This window comes from Cervus elaphus, chromosome 12 (genome assembly GCF_910594005.1).
Source record: "Cervus elaphus chromosome 12, mCerEla1.1, whole genome shotgun sequence".
Classification (NCBI taxonomy): domain Eukaryota; kingdom Metazoa; phylum Chordata; class Mammalia; order Artiodactyla; family Cervidae; genus Cervus; species Cervus elaphus.
Window position 1 is genome coordinate 74,538,294 of NC_057826.1, and position 17,072 is coordinate 74,555,365.

Sequence of the window (17,072 nt, forward strand, 5' to 3'; positions counted from 1 at the left end):
TGTACTGAACCCCAGGCCCTCAGCAGTGAAAGTGCAGAGTCCTAACCACTGGACTGCTAGAGAATTTCCCAAATCACTTCTAAAATATAAAACTTTTAAGAGATTATCTGCTCCCAAACCTTCAATTTTTCAGGATATACAAATTAAAAAAGTTAAAAGGATTTGCCAAAAATCCCTTAGTCAGTAGAAGAACAGGATAAAGCACTGAATTTTCTAATGTCTTACTAATTCTTACATTATAATATGCTTGAAGTGCTAAAGTTAGCTTTTAGAACTTCATGCTCTTCTAGAGATAAGGATACTACAGGACTATAAAAATATCAATAAAAATATTATGGCTTCTTTGTGAACTGAGGATAAATTTTCTCAAACACACGGGAAAAAAAGATAACAACAAATGATTTCTCTAGTCATATCTAGTATGAGAACAGAGTGGTAATACCTTAGTTTCACTCACCTTTTTTCCATTCCTAGAGTTAGCTGTCTGTACTGGTTCTATTCCCAAACAGTTCAATTCTGCCTTATTATTTTTTTTATATCTCTGCCATTTCTGTTTTCTGCGATCCTCCATATACTACAAGAGAAAAGTTGCAGTTATCCTAAAAGAATAAAACTTCTCTGGAGTAATTATTAAGATACTAGTGTCTACTCTGACCATAAATGCTTATTGTGTGAATAAAGGATTAATCCTAGTGGAAAACCCATTAAGCAGATTTCTCCAAAAAAATTAGGTGATTATATACTAGCATTTAGTTTAACAAGTACTAGAACATCATTTTGATCCTCACAACAACTCTGTGAAATAGGAAGACTAAGTATAATTACTCTTATTTTGCCGATGCAGAAACAATGACATAATATGGCATGCTTCTTCCCTCTCACACAGCTTAAATATTAAGGGAATGACTTTAAATCTTGTTGGATGGAACTGCCACTCACCGCTAGAAATCGGGGATCGACAGCAAACTCTGGATGACCCTGTAACCACATCTCCAGTTCAGCCCGGCGAGGGGCATCCTCACCCACGAGCAAAGTACCATCCACCTTATTGATGACAGGGATCCGGGTCTCCAGGTCCACATCAAGGTGATTAGGCTCTTCCATGCACTCCACCTCCAGCTGCAAACCCAGAATCCACCCCCATGAGCACATACTCTTCTTATGAGTAGGGAGGGAGGGGTAGCAGAGCCAATGGTAGCCATAAAATAGTATCTTCTACTCCCTCAATCCCAACTGCCTTCATCAATTACTGGGAACAGAAAGATTTTATCTAATCATCATGTTAAAGACTTTCTCTACCACTTACCTCAACTAGCTTCTTTCTGTTCCCTTTCTTCTTATGAAAAAGAGGATGTCCATCTCCCATTACTCCATTAGCCATCAACTTGTGCTTTTGGAATGTTAACTTCAATCCTTCCTCCTAGAAAGACACCCCACCCACCCAAGACATCATATAGCATGTTTTTAAAATAAAGATTAACTTTAGAGGGAATTAAGTAAGGGTCATCCTCTGGTTCAATGATGGTGAGAAGGAAGGCCATCTGACTAACAGGTACAAATTAGAAATACAATAAGACATATTTTTCCTTAGAAAGAGTTCATTTCTTGACTCAGTGCCCCTCAGGTTGATTTAAGAGAAGTAGAATTTATCTCAGTAACACCCAATGCAGGGAAAAATCCCCTACCTGGTGTCTCAGAATTAGCATGGCAATTCATCACAGGGGCAAAATTCTGGTATTCCTGTCATGTGACTAAGACATTTTTCTTGTTGAGTACTTAATGACCACCCGCTAGGGTTCATTAGGGAAGAGCATCAGGAAAAATAAAACTTTCCATCCATTTCCCAAAATTCCTCCTGTTACCATTTCCTGGCTCCGGCGACTAGAAGGCCACTTCCCTGAGAGTACAGCCTGGCAGACGAGGTCAATACGGTTTATCAGGACACGACTTAATTTCAGTAGGAATAATTTCTTTTTAACTTAATAAAGCCCATAACACTTTAGTATCATTTTAATAGCTTTTCCACAATTTGATTTTAATTTTTAAAAACTAGGTTTCTAGGATCTACAAGCAAGCCACTCAAAAGAACCCTTTTAATCTTGCCACTAGGAGATACAAGGGCTTCCCTGGTAGCTCAGCTAGTAAACAATCCACCTGCAATGCAGGAGACCCTGGTTAGATTCCTGGCTTGGGAAGATCCCCTGGAGAAGGGATAGGCTACCCACTCCAGTCTTCCTGGGACTTCCCTGGTGGCTCAGATGGTAAAGAATCCACCTGCAATGTGGGAGACCTGGGTTCTATCCCTGGGTTGGGAAGATCCCCTGGAGGAGGGCATGGCAACCCACCCCAGTATTCTTGCCTAGAGAATCCCCATGGACAGAGGAGCCTGGCGGGCTAGTCTATGAGGTCACAGAGTCGGAGATGACTGAGTGACTAAGCACACACAGGAGATACAAGTCAACATAAGATCCCTTCCTTTACTTTAGTGACTTTTCCTCAGCAGATCTTTGTGAGCTCTAATTTTTTTTTCCTCTTCTCATTTTTAAGGTTAGCTGACCAAATGAGCTTAATATTAATGTTATGGTCATAAAACTAGTTAACAAGAATTACAGCCTCCTTCCTCACTTCCCAGTGCCTAAATGCTCAGCTTACATCTTTGATTTGAACCGTAAACTCTTTCTCATCCATGCCTCGGCGAAGTCTGGTGAACTGAGCAGCCGCTGTGGTGACTGCAGACACTTCCTCCTCTGCCATGGAAGCTGCGCTGCTACTGCGTGGTGTGGGGACTGGGGAGTCACCATATTCTCCTGGAGTCAACGAAGGACTGTCCAGCAAGTGGTTGCCTGGCCCCAAAATTCCTCCTGTTACCATTTCCTGGCTCCGGCGACTAGAAGGCCACTTCCCTGAGAGTACAGCCTGGCAGACGAGGTCAATACGGTTTATCAGGACACGATCCTGAGTGGGGGAAAAAGAAATCAATTAGTCATGTGATCCTGTGACAAGTAACAGTGCCATCATTAACAAGTTAAGTAAAAATTATATGTCAAAAATGAGGGCGGTAAGAGTATCAGATCCCAAAGTCAACCGGTAAGAGCTTCATCAAAAAACATGTGCCACTAAACATAATCAAAGAAACCTAGAACCATCTACTTGTTCTCTGTGTATGTCACTCTTTTTAGAATTTTCTTTTTCATTGGAGGATAATTACTTTATAGTATTGTGACGGTTTCTGCCATACATCAATAAGAATCAGCCACAGGCCTATGTCCCCTCCGTCTTAAATTGCCCTCCCACCTCCCTCCCCACTCTACCCCCTAGGTTGTCACAGAGCACTGGCTTTGGGTTTCCTGCATCATACGGCAAATCCCCACTGGCTCTCTATTTTACAGTAATGCATGTTAACCAGTGTGTCAACACTCGTCTCTCAAGTCACCCCACTCTCTCCCTTCCTGACTGTGACCAAAAGTCTGTTCTTCATGTCTGTGTCTCCACTGCTGCACTGGAATTAATTTCATTAGTTCCATCTTTCTAGATTTCATATATGTGTGTTAATATACGGTATTTGTCTTTCTCTTTCTGATTTATTTCACTTTGTACAACAGGCTCTAGGTTCATCCACCTCATTAGAAATGACTCAACTCTGTTCCTTTCTATGGATGAGTAATATTCCATTGTATATGTGTAGCACAACTTCTTTATCCATTCATCTCTTGGTGGACATCTAGGTTGCTTCCATGTCCTAGCTATTGTAAATAGTGCTGCAATGAACACTGGGATCCAAGTGTCTTTTTTCAGTTACGGTTTCCTGAGGGTATACGCCCAGCAGTGGGATTGCTGGTTCATACGGTTGTCTTAATCCTAGTTTTTTAACGAATCTCCATACTGTTCTCCATAGTGGCTGTATCACACTGTATTTTCAGACTCAACATGCCCAGTAATGAGGCTGTTACCTTGGGCCACTCAGAAGCTCTCTGTCTTTCTTGTAGCAGCAGAAGCTCAGGGGTCATTTGTTCTCCATCTTCATTTGGGAATCCATCTTGGGACATAGGGAGGGACAGGAGACTCTCTTCATCATAGAGCTTTGAGCGGGACTGGTCAGCAGCTAGGGATCGAGCACACAGTACATGTGAGCAAAGGTGGAAGAATGAAGTTACATAGGAATGGTATCACACGGACTTTAAATAAAGGCCCTAAGAGTAACAGAGCTCTTCCGATATTCTATCAAATTAAAATCTGAATCTTAGAAAATGCATTTAGAAAAGAAGGGAAATGCAGAGAGGGGGGGAATGGGAAAGACGGCCAACAGCCTGTCACATGCACTCACTTAGCTTCTCTTCCTTCTCGTCCTCACTCTCATCAGTGCTGGAGCTGGAGCTGGATGAGGATGAGGAAGAAGAGGATGATGGTGACAGCTTGCTCAAGTCCAGCTCAGAGTCTGAATCCTCCTCATCCTCCAGTTTGACTGGTGGAACACTTCGGGAGACCAGAGGGGTAGTATCAGAGGGGGCTACTCGCATCTCATAGTCTTGTGGGGTTGGTCGGCTCCTGGCCACCACCTCATGCTCTAGCTTTAAAGTCAGACTCTCCAGACTGGGGACCTGGGCAGCTGTCTCCTCAGGTGGCTTTTCAACAGGAGCATCTGGGCGCAGGGGCAGCGGTGAGGCAGTGCGCGAGGTGTACTGCTGGTGGAGCAGTGGAGTAGAGCAGCGTGACAGGGATGGAGCTGGTGCTCCTGCCTGATGGTTCTGCATATAATTCATACGGGCAGCCAGGAAAGAAAAGTCTGGGTCCTGCATGATGTTGCAGTCTGTTTGGCTCACCCCGTGGCGGGCTGCCCCTCGTAGAAGCTCCCCGTCATGCCGAATGGGCTCCCACCACTTAGGCAATTCAGGACCTGGAGGCTGACATAATGCCAGCCGATCTTCCAAAAGAGGGTGGCATAAAACTTGTTCCCGTAAGCGCCGAAGCAATTCAATACGGTAGAGAGTCCGTGAGGCCCTTTCCTCAGTGATGGGCTCAATAAACAGATTAGGGTCTGGGGGTTCTGCAAGAGATAAGGGTAGAAGAAGAAATGAACCAAGAGCTGGTTCTGTCACAATCCATGCCCACTCACACAAGACTCTTCAGTCTTGCTTACCATCTCCAGCTGCTGGGGGAAGGCGGCACACTTGGCGGCACATGGCCACAAAGCCATGGAAATACTTGGTAAGGCTTTCATCTGTTTTTTTGTCCAGTCGGGCAAAAGTACGGAAGCGATCCCAATGGAACTGCATGGTATCAGGGTCATACTCCACACCAAAGGTAGAAACCACTCGATAGAAATCAGTTTGCTCACGCCTTGTCCATCTACAAAGGGAAGACGAATAAGGCAATAGTGATCAGAACACAAGGAGTGGTTACTTCTTAGTACAGCTTAGAATATCTGAACACACCACAAATGAAAGTTGGCTGGGGCCAGGGTGGGGGTGGGCAGCCCCCAAAGAGCAGAAGAGGTAGTCTATTACAAGGAATAATTTAAGAATTAGCAAGCTAAAGGAGGAAAATGATGCAAAAAATTCAGTGAGGATGACTATGTACAAGACCTTCCCAGGACTTATGGTTAAGTATGGTTTTACAGGGGTTAAGTATGGGTTGCAGGGGTATAACAAAGGCCAAAAGGTGGTCCTTCTCTGAAAAGTGAAAGTGTTAGTTGCTCAGTCATGTCCAACTCTTTGCGACCCCATAGACTGTAGCCCCTCCATGCTCCTCAGTCGATGGAATTCTCCAGACAAGAATACTAGAGTGGGTAGCCATTCCCTTCTCCAGGGGATCTTCCCGACCCAGGGATCAAACCCAGGTCTCCTGCATTGTAAGAAGATTCTTTACCGTCTGAGCCACCAGGGATGCCATAATCCTTCCTAAGATGCTTTTCAATATAGGGCCCATAGTTGAAGAGAAGTTTACAGCTTAGTCCAAATTCCCAGTCACATTTTACCGTTGCTGTTTCTCCCGCCGTGCAATTTCTTTTAGCTTGAAGGCTGCCTCACAACGTCGCCTTCTCCGATCCCCACGTTCTGCAGCCTCTATCTTCATCTGTTCTCTCTTGTAGCTGCGCTGATAGGCTGTTACTAGGCGCCGAAGCCTAGCTGTCAAAGCAGAGCCTGGAGGCCAGAATAGATGGCCTGGCTGTTGGGTCACCTGGGCTGTGGGAAGCAAAATAGAATAAACAGCAAGTACAGGAAAGATAGAAGAGATAACACTGGTATTTCAACCCACCCAAAGGCAAAGCTCTCAGAAATTCCAGTAAAGGAGAGACTTCGGTCAATTTCCCAATTCCACCAACCCGTACAAGTTGACTTAGAAGTTTACCTTCATCTCCATCTATCACTGAGATCTCTTCATCCATCATCATCAAGGGATCACCCTAGAGGAGATCCACCCCGCAGGATGGAGAGAGGAGGAAAAGGGGGTAAAATTGGCACTCTGAAATCACGTGTGTGTGTCCTTTTATGGCATCAAGGTATCAACATATTTTTTAATGAAAGGAACCCTCACAGAAAGCTGAAAGCAATCAATTAAAACAATAAGAAAATATAACCTGAAAAGTCAGTTCTTATCAATGTCTTGAAGACAATGAGACTCAGGAATTAAGTAGTCCAATAATATACTTCATTGTCCAGCTTAGGTCCCACCTCCTCCACAAAAGCATCCCTGACCTCCCCTAGCTGGTGTTACAATCCTTTCCATTAATACTTTATATTCTCGAATGGTACTTTTCATTTTGAATTATAAAGTAATCAGTATACTTCATGATTCAGGGAATTGGAAAATACTATTTAGTAATACAGAAAAGCTATACTCAAATGAGAATTCCTCACCTCATCATCTTGGTCCTTTGGGGGACCCTGGAGTGGTTTGTATTCAGGATCTTCACAATCTTTGTCAAAGTCAACCCTAAAATTATCCAGAGGTATGAGAAAACGACAAAATTGAGTTCTAAACTGCTTGACTTTAAAATGAAACACTCTGACCAGCACATTTCCTTTTTCTTAATAGCTTTTTATTATTTAACCAATTTCCCCCCTCCGTCCCAACTAGTATCTACTTTTATTATTTCATTGGAATGAATGATCTATGCCTGCTTATTTTTACTACTTTGCTCTACTGAGCAAAAGGATATTACATGGTTTGCAATAAATAAATCTAATTTCCTCTGTGGGTCCTACACTAGGCAAATTGAGGTTGTGATCATCAAAGAAAAACCTTTCAATCATAAGGGACTGGGAGGGTATTCATGAACTAAGCCAAATATTTCACATGCCCCTCAGGTCTCCACATGAGAAGTTTTGTTAAACTCACTGGCACCCAAACCAGGGCAACAATGCCCTAGCTGGTGGCTCAGTATTAGCATGGCAACTCATCACTGAGGCATGCATTCAGGCAAAGGAAACACCTTTATGTGTCAGCTGTCACAGAAGATGATAGACCAAGGCTAAAGTTTCCTGAGGCTCTATCACATAGGTGGCATGGGACTGTTGCACAGTTACTATCTTTCAAGAGAAGCAGTTATCCTCTCCGCTACTGTAGCTGAAAGCACTGCACAGAAAACTGAAGAGAACATCAAATAAGCCATTTGGGAGTAATTTTCCCCCTTAGTTGCATTGTATGACAATGTATGGTTTCAGGCCAATTTATGGAGACCTTTCTGCTGGTCGCACTGTTTGTTAAGAATTTATCATTTGTGAGTATAACCACCATTAGGAATCCCAATTGATTCAGTCAAGGCTAGAGTTATGCCATCTCTTAGCACAAGCAACAAATATCCTTTGTAATGTAGATACAGCTTTAAGAGAACTAAACATCAATACTTACCCTTCCACTATGTCAGAAAAATTATCCAACACGCGATGTTCTGCTGCAATTGCTTTGTCATCTGGTCGGCCAGCCTTTTCCAGGAAGCATAAGGCTGGGTCTGCCCTCATAGTATTATATTTTTCATAGCCTTGAAGAAAAAAAGCCATAATTTAAAGAAAATCAGAGACTCATTTTGCTTTTACGCTTACTTCATATGCTGCTGGAATAAAAAGTGGGCTACTTTGCTCATAGTGTAAAGTACTCTGAAAATGTTAATTTGGACAGCTGTTGGGTTATATTAAGATATTTAATATTTCCACTCCAATTTAGAGTCATAAAGAGTTTTATCACCAGTTACTGAAAACAGGAATTTAACCAGTGTGTAACAGAGAATGGTGACAGATTTATATAGCCATTTAATGGGCAATTTTTTATCATCATTCTTACTACACAGGTGAGGAAATTTTAAAAGTCCAATAATTTAGAGCTAGGTAACGCATTTTCAAATAAAGAATAAGAAATTTGTATCTGCAAACAGGCACTCTGAATGGTGGATGAATGATGAATGTACTTCAGATGTTTGGACTCTTCTAAAGCCTCTGCACCTCACAAGTAAATAAATCTAAGACTACAAATGCTCACAATTTTTCTCATTCAATTAAACTTGTCAAAAATGTGAATAAAGTGCCATTACTTTTATTTTATAGAAGTAAACAGAAAAGTATGTTAAAAAAAGAAATAATCTTCCAATTCACTAAGTCACTAGGCTGGAAGTTAGCACTTACTGCTTTTAATGTGTGGAATTTGTGATTAGGCAAGACTGAAAAGGGAGTCTTCTCCCTTTTTTCACTCTACTTCAGGCCATTTTTTTCCACTGGCTAAAAAAAATTTTTTAATTTTTCTTTCACTCAAGCAGGGCTCTTCACACCTACATAAGATGAGTACTGAATATTTAGACAAACAAGATGCTATACAAGCAGAACATTTTCAGCAAGCCACAGGAAAGCTATGCAAAGTAAACATGTTTATTATTAACAAGAGTAGACATGCATCATCTCCCCTGATTGCAAATCTTAACTTGGACACCACTGCATACAGACTGGTAGTAACTGATTAATCACAGAACAGATGGGAGACACCCTACCTTGCGATTTAACTATCCATCTGGTCTTTCCTGACCATCTATTCATAGGAACTAACAGCTCTGCTCTATATTTCTGAGAACTAGTTTACCATTGAAACATAATTATTGGTCTTGAGTACTTTGCAACATATTCCATCTGTAGACAAAACTCTCTAACAGGAAAAGAACAGACTAACAGCAGACACCTACCATGCTTAAAGACTCCAATGAGCAGAGACTTATCAGCCTCACTGTCCCACCATGTTGTTGGAACCTCCAGCTGATCCACTACTGGGAACCATATGTCAATCTCACTGAAGGTATAAGAGGCAGAGTCAGCACAGCAATGCATGAAATAAAAGCAAACAATCTTTGGAAAGATTATTACAGGTATCTTCTTTTCTCTATTAATTTACGTAGTCCTACATCTGCCTATTTTCTTCCACTGGTATCAAGAACAGCTGTCCCCTGGTATCCATAAGGGATTGGTTCCACCCCAGATACCAAAATCCACTGACGTTCAAGCCCCTTATATAAGATGAATCATTCAGTGAATACAGCTGGCCCTTGATATCCATGGATTTGATCAACTGTGGATCAAAAGGATGCAAAACCCAAGGATACAAAAGGCCAACTGCATAGGATTGAAGACCTGATATACAGATTTTAATTATCAGGTATCCCAGAGATAGTTAAGAGTGAAATAAGTAAACTAATATATTCTGGTATAAGGCACAGCATAAAGAAAAATATAGCATAACTTTACCTGGCAATTGCACCCCCTAACACCTTCTCTGCCTGGTCTCCAATAACCTCCTGTCTCAGATAATATAGCATTCGTACCCGCAACAGCACCCTAGAAGGGAGAGAGGAAGAACTGGCTCAGTAATAGTGCAGAAAGCTTGAGGTGGAAAATGCTTTAGTCTGCTAAATTCCATCCTTACTTGTTACACTGATGTTTCAAGTGCTTCTTATAACTCTCATCTTGAAACAGAGTATCAGGGTTATACTTCCGGATCCAATCTGCCTTATGGATATCAAAAGTGCTTTGTGACTTTACTTTTTTCCCCTTGCGTCCACGAGGCACAGGGATAGACAGACCTGGGGAAGGGGAAACATCGAAGACTTGGATTGAGAAAAACCCTTGGACCTGAAAAGGATTAGGTAACCTATAGAAAGACAAAAAGCAAAGACTTGATAATCACCTGAGTGATTCTGCAATTCTTTTGTCTTGCCATTTTCAGCAGGGCTAATCAAGTCCCAAATGAAGCCTTTGATATTTTCGTCCCCACGATAGTGTAAGAGACAGTACACGAGGATGGCCCGGCAAATTGTTTCCACATCTCTTTCAGTCATCCGTCGCTTGAAGCGTCCATGAGACAGAATATCTCGCCATCGTCCCCAACTACAAAAAAAAAGCAATCATATGGATATTTTCCTAGGGACCCAGTCCCTCAAATTCACACTTCCCAAATGGTGCGAGACAAAAAGATCTTGGGAAAACATGGTAACAGAATCAATTTTTTCCCATTATCCCCTCTTTGATCATAGCTTCCAATTTAAAAAGCAAACGAGATGTCTATCAGGATGGAGATGCACTACCTCTGAGGCAAGGTGGGGTCTTACCCATATACCAGGAGGTGCTTTTCCACCCGAAAACAGTCAGTGCGCCCATAGGTATGATGACGGTCATGTCGGCGAGAGCGTGGTCGCTCATCATCTTCACTTTCCAAATCAGAGAATTCCACTAGGTCGTCATCTTTCAGAGTGCTGAAGTGGCGGGTCTGCTTTCGTACTCTAGGTGTGTCAATCACCAAGTTATTCTATGCAGGGAACAGAAGGAGAAGTAACTCTTTTCACAATATAATCATGGGAAAGGAATTAAAGATAGTCAGACTGAAATAGCCTTGCATGTAATAATTTGTAGATACTCAAAGATAGATTCTTTTTTGGACATGTAAGATAATCTACAGGGACTCAGGAAGCAAACTTAAGTGGTAGTTATCTAAGTATCTAAGTATTTTTTAGTGGCCCTCTATGTAGAAAGCTTTCACAATGGCCTTTGATATACCATCGTAAGCCAAGGTCAGCACTGAAGGATCAGAGCAGTTGTAAAGACTCCAGAAAGTAATGTGTTTCCTGCCACATTTCCTCCTTGAAGGAAAAGGAAGCTCACCTTGCTATTGAGTAGATCCATGTCCAGGTCAGCCTTTTTGGCCCACTTTTGCCAAAAGTTTGGGTCATCCAGAGAAATATCAGTCCTATTTTCAGAAGCCACAAAGCTTGCCTAATGAGGAACAAAGAAATAGTAAAGTTGACTACACCACTTTTTTGAGTAAAGGAATATCAGTATATATTAAAACTATATTTTTTAAAAGTATCAAATTCTAGAGATTCCTGTCTCTCTGTACTAAAAGCCTCTAGCACCGACAGAACATACCTTGGCAAAGGTAGAACCCTTTCCTTCAGATTCAATGGTGATGGTAGTGGTTCGTCTTAACAAGATCTGGTCAATGTCCTCTTCACAAAACTTGGAGCCCTCATCATCTTCCTCCATTATGGCTGCATACGCTCCTTTCCGTAAGAGATCTTCAATCTCCTTCTTAGAGAACTGTTGGATCTACAAAATCCAATAGAAAGGTAAAAAAAAATCAGAGAATATTATCTAACCATGTCATGATATTTTATTATATTTTAAAAAATAATCATTGAGAATTCAAACAAGGGGTCAGGTTACCGTACAAAAAGTAGCTTTTGCCTCCCTTCATCACCATGACCTACTACAAATATAGCTAAAAATTAACAAGACTCACTCCAGTAATGTTGCCATCCCGACCACTCATGGACTGAAGCACAGCTTTATCCAATCCCAACTTGAGGCTAGCCTTATCAAACATCTCCCTCTCGTAAGAATTACGAGTGATGAGACGGTACACCTTCACAGCTTTGCTCTGCCCAATTCGATGACAACGTGCTTGAGCCTGGTTTTAACAAATGGAAGGAAGGGAAAAAATAACATTAGAGGGGGCGGGGAGGAGAAGGATTCAAAATACCGATTTATATTTATAAAACAGCCATGAGATCAATTCAAAATCAGAAGTCAATTTCAATATGAAATTACTGCCCCATCATCCAGACCAGGTGTCAGCAAATCTTGGTCACCAATTTCTAGAAATAAAGTTTTTGCTGAAACACAGCTCTACCCATTCATTTATATTTGCTTATAGATGTTTTTTGTAGTACAAGAGCAGAGGAGAACAGTTACAACAGAGACTGATTTGCACAGCCTAAAATGTTAACTATTTGCCCTGTACAGAAAAAAGTCTGATGACCTAATTAAACAATTCCAGACTCTAGAAAAGATAAGACTTTCTAAGAGATCTTGATCCTGCTGTAAAACCTCTCAGGTTAGGTGATTAGTCCTTAAGACAATGATTTCCTCTACCTGCAGGTCATTTTGCGGATTCCAGTCTGAATCAAAGATGATGCAAGTATCAGCAGCTGTGAGATTAATGCCAAGTCCACCAGCCCGGGTGCATAGCAGAAAGACAAATCGGTCCGAGTCAGGCTTGCTAAAACGGTCAATAGCAGCTTGCCGAAGGTTGCCTCTAACTCGCCCATCAATACGCTCATATAAGTACCTGCATGGGAATCACAGGAAAAAAGTTTAATCAGCTGAGCAGAAAAAGAGAACAAAAAAGCAGGCTGGGATCAATACCAGTATCCCTGTATTGCTAGTTCACCAAAAATTTTATCAGAAAGTTGAGAGTGAGAGTCTTGAATACTTCTCTTAGCCCAGTCCTGGTCAACTTTAGTTAAACTCATGCCTCCCACTCTTTGCAGTTTTATAAGTACAAAGTAAACAGGTGAGGAATGACTTTTTTTTCTCACCTTCTCTGGATTAGATAATCCTCTAGGATATCTAGGCAGCGTACCATCTGGGAAAAGATCAGAACCTTATGGCCACCAGCTTTAAGTTTTGGAAGTAACTTGTCAATAAGAACCAATTTGCCAGCTGAACGAACCATGGCCTGCAAGTGGAAGTCATGAGGTATGATATGGCAAGCTTCTCGAAACTCTGTTAGGATTTTTTCTTCTGCACCTGCCAAAAAGAAAAATCAGACCTGATGGTGAGATCCAGAGAAACAGAAAGGCTGAAGTTTATTTAACTGAGATAAGGAAGCAAAGAAAAGAAAATAACCTGACTTGATATCAATATTACTTGAAAACAGAATTTCAGCAACCCCCAAACCCTAAAATATCCTCAATTTGTTAATACAAAATATTCCACATTAAACAAACAAACAAAATATTCCACATTAGTCAGGCTTAAGAATTGGGTAAAACATGTAAATATATGAACAAGGACTACAACAGTACATGAAAACCACTGTTACCACCATAATGCCATCCACAACAGAAACAGCAACATAGAATATCAGTGAAGACAGAACAGAATTCTTAATAGCAAATCCTTTTTAACTTTGGAGACTATGGAGAGTCAAAGGGTCAGAAAGAACTAAAGGAAGACGTTCCACTTGAGAATGGTTTTAAAAAGAGAAATGCCCTCTATTTCCAAACTAGGAAGGATCAGCCAATGCATCTATTGTTTCTGAGGAACACCACTTAGTAATCAAGGTAACACAGAAATCCAGGTGCTTCAAGAGTTCTCTCACCATTGATGAGATATGGGTGGTTGCAGCATTTGCGCAACTCCATCATTGTGTTGAGTAGATTTGGCATGTTAGTATGACCTGCCCCTTTGGAAAGAAAGGAGAAATTCTTCTCCAAAATAGCCCGGTAGTATTTCTTCTGAATGTTGGTTAGCTCTACTTCAATAATGGTCTCCTGTTTGGGTGCCAGGTTCTTTTCAACATCTTCTTTGAGTCTTCTCAGCATCATTGGTTTGAGAATGGCCTGTAGCTTTTGAACCTGTAACCAACACAGAGGAAAAAATAATAACATGAGGACAAACATTCTCACATTAGATGGAAACATGGATATCAATGACAGTAGATATCTGCCTAGTACAAATTTTTTTATTCTGCATTAGTATCACAACAGACAACTTCCTACCTGTTCTTCTGTTTTGAGATCCCCAAAGTCTTTGAGGAATTCTGATTCTGATGGAAACTGTGATGGTTCCAAGAAGTGAAGCAAGCTAAACAGTTCCTCCACAGTATTTTGCAATGGTGTTCCTGTGAGCAGCACTTTGTGCTCCTAGAAATGGAGAATACAGAAGAATGATAACACTCAAAAAGACTTCTGGAGTTTTCCATCAAGTATATAAGTATAGTTTCCATTTCTTTAACTGTAAAATTATGGAAATGGACCAGATTACTCTTACTTGCTGCCTCTTTTGATAAACATGAAATACTCAAGAATATTCTTGATATTATTTAACGTATTAATTTCTTAAATATTATAAGGCAATAAAGAAATATTTAGAACGTTTTTTCCAATTAAACATGCCTCTCCACACTCAAGTCCCCATGGATATCCATTAATATGTCTCCCTCTAAGAAATGTACCTGTGCGGGATTAAATATGGCCATTGATTTTTGGTAGTTCCTCCTATCAAGATTCACCACTTGAACATGGTCGTGACTTATAACTTGCTCTGACAATGAGAATGTAGCAGAAGTGGGTACCATGTGAGTTTCAGAGCCTCAAAGGCCTTGCCTTCCACCTTTACCCTCTTGGAACACTACTCTGACTCTACCAGGTACAGAAGCAAAGTCTGGCCCACAGAGGGGTGACAGACCACATGGAAGATGGCCCAGCCAACAACCAGTACCAGTTGTCAGCTGCAGCTGTATTACTGACTCTAGACAAGACCACTGAAAGAATGAGATCACTGAGCCCAGCCCAAGTTGCTGAGCTAGACAGTCATGAAAAACACAGTTGTTTTAAGTCACTAGGTTTTTGGATATTTTGTTATGCAGAAATAGGTAACTCATTTAATATCCCACCTCTTCAACCAATTGAGAACCACTAACACACAATCATCTTCTACCTCTAAAATTTATACGAATTTTATGACTTTCAGGCTACCATTCCCATAGGCCATACCCACTACCCAATACCAAGATTCTCATTCTTCTCTATGAAATTAATTCACATGGAATTAGGATTACTTAATTCTAGGTGTTTCTGGCCACAAGTCAGTGAGAGGAACTCACCAGGTCCATGTGCTTGAGACTATCAAGCAGCTTGCAATTACGGTTCTTTAGTCGATGGGCCTCATCAATGATGACACACCGCCATTCAATCTCACGAAGCTCAGGACAGTCTGACAAAATCATCTCAAAAGTTGTGATCAAGGCATCAAACTTGTATGCACCTGGGATGAGGCGCCCCTAAGCATGAAGGCAATAAAGTCAGAAAAGGCCTAAAATGTACCTAAATGAGAAGCTCTTCTGGACTACATATTCTGCATTTTATATTTAGGCAGGCTTAATAGAAAACACAAATTGCACCACCACCCACCTCTGCCACTGTTCATATTCCTGATAAACAGTGTCAAATCATTGAATCCCTGCCTCCTCAACACACTCAGCTTCTTGGGAAAATCACAGACCTTACTGAAAGAAGCTGGACATTCTTGACTTTGCTGCATGCCTACCTCATGTATTTCAGCCCTACATCTTCTGTTGGTAAACACTAAAATCCACAATGTTGAGCACTGCTGAAACACACAAGATAAAACTAAAAGTGAAACAGCTAATGTAGTATGTGGTAATATTGGTTACTATCTAAAAATGGACAAAAGAATCCAATTATCTTAACAAAATTAAGAGCAACAAAATATGACTTGAATAAACTTGGGTTTCGTAGAAATAAAAATGGGAAACTAATGCTAGGAAAAAAACTCAAAATTCAATGTTAAGAAACTTTTTCCGAACTTATATAGAAAAAAGAACTAATCTTGATGAAAACTTCAGCACACTTAAAAAAAAAAAAAAAGGAAGAAATGTCTTATGTTCACCATTTTATGGATCAAGGAAATAAAAGTAGCTAAATGAATTTCATTCTGGAAAATTATTTCTTGATGAAAACTAATCAATGCTGGCAAAACTCTATTTAAAATGTATATATTCATGAATAAAGTCAGAATTTCCACTGGATCAAAATAGCAAAGTCAAAAAAGTATCCTGCATAAAGTAGACAACACCACCTTACATCACAGAGAGTCTCAATAAGTCTTTGACTCACATAAAAGCTTCTAAAATACCAGGTACTTTGGCCTATTCTCTAAGCCATAACACATGCATTATATACAACTCACCCGTGAATCTTTGCAGTACATTTCATATTGCTGTATCATCTGCCGGCTGGCCAGACTGCCATGGTAGACAATAGTGTTCATCTCTGTCCATGTGTTGAATTCCCGTTCCCAGTTAGTAATTGTGGACAGTGGGGCAATGACCAGGAAGGGGCCATGGATACCCACATTATATACTTCCTGCAAGAAGGCAATGGACTGAATGGTTTTGCCCAATCCCATCTCATCAGCCAGGATGCAGTTCTGCCTGCCAATTCATCACAAAAAAAGAAAAGCATGTCAAAAGAGACCATCTTATAAAAAGTACATAAAATGAACCTTTTCTACAGAAAATAAATAAAAATAATCCCAGACTTAGCCTATATTTTGTGGTCCCACTCTTTTCTTTACCTGTTATACCAATTAAAGAGCAGCCAGTTGACCCCTTCCAACTGATATTCCCGTAACTGGTTTCTGTTTTTATACTCATGTGACAACTCCAACTTCTTCCAGGCACTTGCCTGTGGACGATTCTAAAAAGTAAGAAATTTGAATAAATGGGGTGGAGGCACTAACAAAATTAGGTAAACTTACTAGGTAGTTCTAACAGGTGAAGTCAATTCAAAGACACTATTGCTTGGATTAAACATGTTAAATATATTCAAATTCATGACTTCACAATGACACTTTAATAACAAAAAAAGAGAGAGAAAAAAACCCACTGAGCCACCAAGGAAGTCCAAGAATACTGGAGTGGATAGTCTATCCCTTCTCCAGCGGATCTTCCCAACCCAGGAATCAAACTGGGGTCTCCTGAATTGCAGGTGGTTTCTTTACCAACTGAGCTATCAG

At 40.8% G+C, this 17,072-nt stretch overlaps 1 protein-coding gene and 2 non-coding genes across 11 annotated transcripts in view; all 3 read right to left on the reverse strand.

Moving 5' to 3' along the window:
• The window catches only part of CHD8 (chromodomain helicase DNA binding protein 8), a 60,388-nt gene that overhangs the window by 3,071 nt on the left and 40,245 nt on the right, over positions 1 to 17,072 (reverse strand). For 7 of the 9 annotated variants that reach the window (XM_043919472.1, XM_043919474.1, XM_043919478.1 and 4 more), the window contains 26 exons: positions 16,632 to 16,753; positions 16,245 to 16,488; positions 15,139 to 15,315; positions 14,033 to 14,176; positions 13,633 to 13,888; positions 12,848 to 13,058; positions 12,402 to 12,597; positions 11,770 to 11,937; positions 11,397 to 11,576; positions 11,133 to 11,243; positions 10,583 to 10,779; positions 10,162 to 10,361; positions 9,901 to 10,081; positions 9,723 to 9,812; positions 9,167 to 9,270; positions 7,852 to 7,981; positions 6,858 to 6,933; positions 6,349 to 6,403; positions 5,975 to 6,182; positions 5,138 to 5,346; positions 4,325 to 5,044; positions 3,951 to 4,102; positions 2,653 to 2,955; positions 1,307 to 1,420; positions 940 to 1,119; positions 458 to 574 (listed from right to left, as the gene is read on the reverse strand). In XM_043919472.1, coding sequence (XP_043775407.1) covers positions 458 to 574; positions 940 to 1,119; positions 1,307 to 1,420; positions 2,653 to 2,955; positions 3,951 to 4,102; positions 4,325 to 5,044; positions 5,138 to 5,346; positions 5,975 to 6,182; positions 6,349 to 6,403; positions 6,858 to 6,933; positions 7,852 to 7,981; positions 9,167 to 9,270; positions 9,723 to 9,812; positions 9,901 to 10,081; positions 10,162 to 10,361; positions 10,583 to 10,779; positions 11,133 to 11,243; positions 11,397 to 11,576; positions 11,770 to 11,937; positions 12,402 to 12,597; positions 12,848 to 13,058; positions 13,633 to 13,888; positions 14,033 to 14,176; positions 15,139 to 15,315; positions 16,245 to 16,488; positions 16,632 to 16,753 — 4,845 coding nt within the window. The remainder of the gene's footprint in view (positions 1 to 457; positions 575 to 939; positions 1,120 to 1,306; positions 1,421 to 2,652; positions 2,956 to 3,950; positions 4,103 to 4,324; positions 5,045 to 5,137; positions 5,347 to 5,974; positions 6,183 to 6,348; positions 6,404 to 6,857; positions 6,934 to 7,851; positions 7,982 to 9,166; positions 9,271 to 9,722; positions 9,813 to 9,900; positions 10,082 to 10,161; positions 10,362 to 10,582; positions 10,780 to 11,132; positions 11,244 to 11,396; positions 11,577 to 11,769; positions 11,938 to 12,401; positions 12,598 to 12,847; positions 13,059 to 13,632; positions 13,889 to 14,032; positions 14,177 to 15,138; positions 15,316 to 16,244; positions 16,489 to 16,631; positions 16,754 to 17,072) is intronic. The other 2 variants (XM_043919476.1, XM_043919480.1) reach the window with 1 other exon arrangement.
• Positions 1,616 to 1,724, reverse strand: LOC122706033. Its single transcript, XR_006344288.1, has one exon. It is a non-coding gene; the product is annotated as a small nucleolar RNA U6-53/MBII-28 (small nucleolar RNA).
• On the reverse strand, positions 7,299 to 7,408 carry LOC122706032. The gene has a single exon (XR_006344287.1). It is a non-coding gene; the product is annotated as a small nucleolar RNA U6-53/MBII-28 (small nucleolar RNA).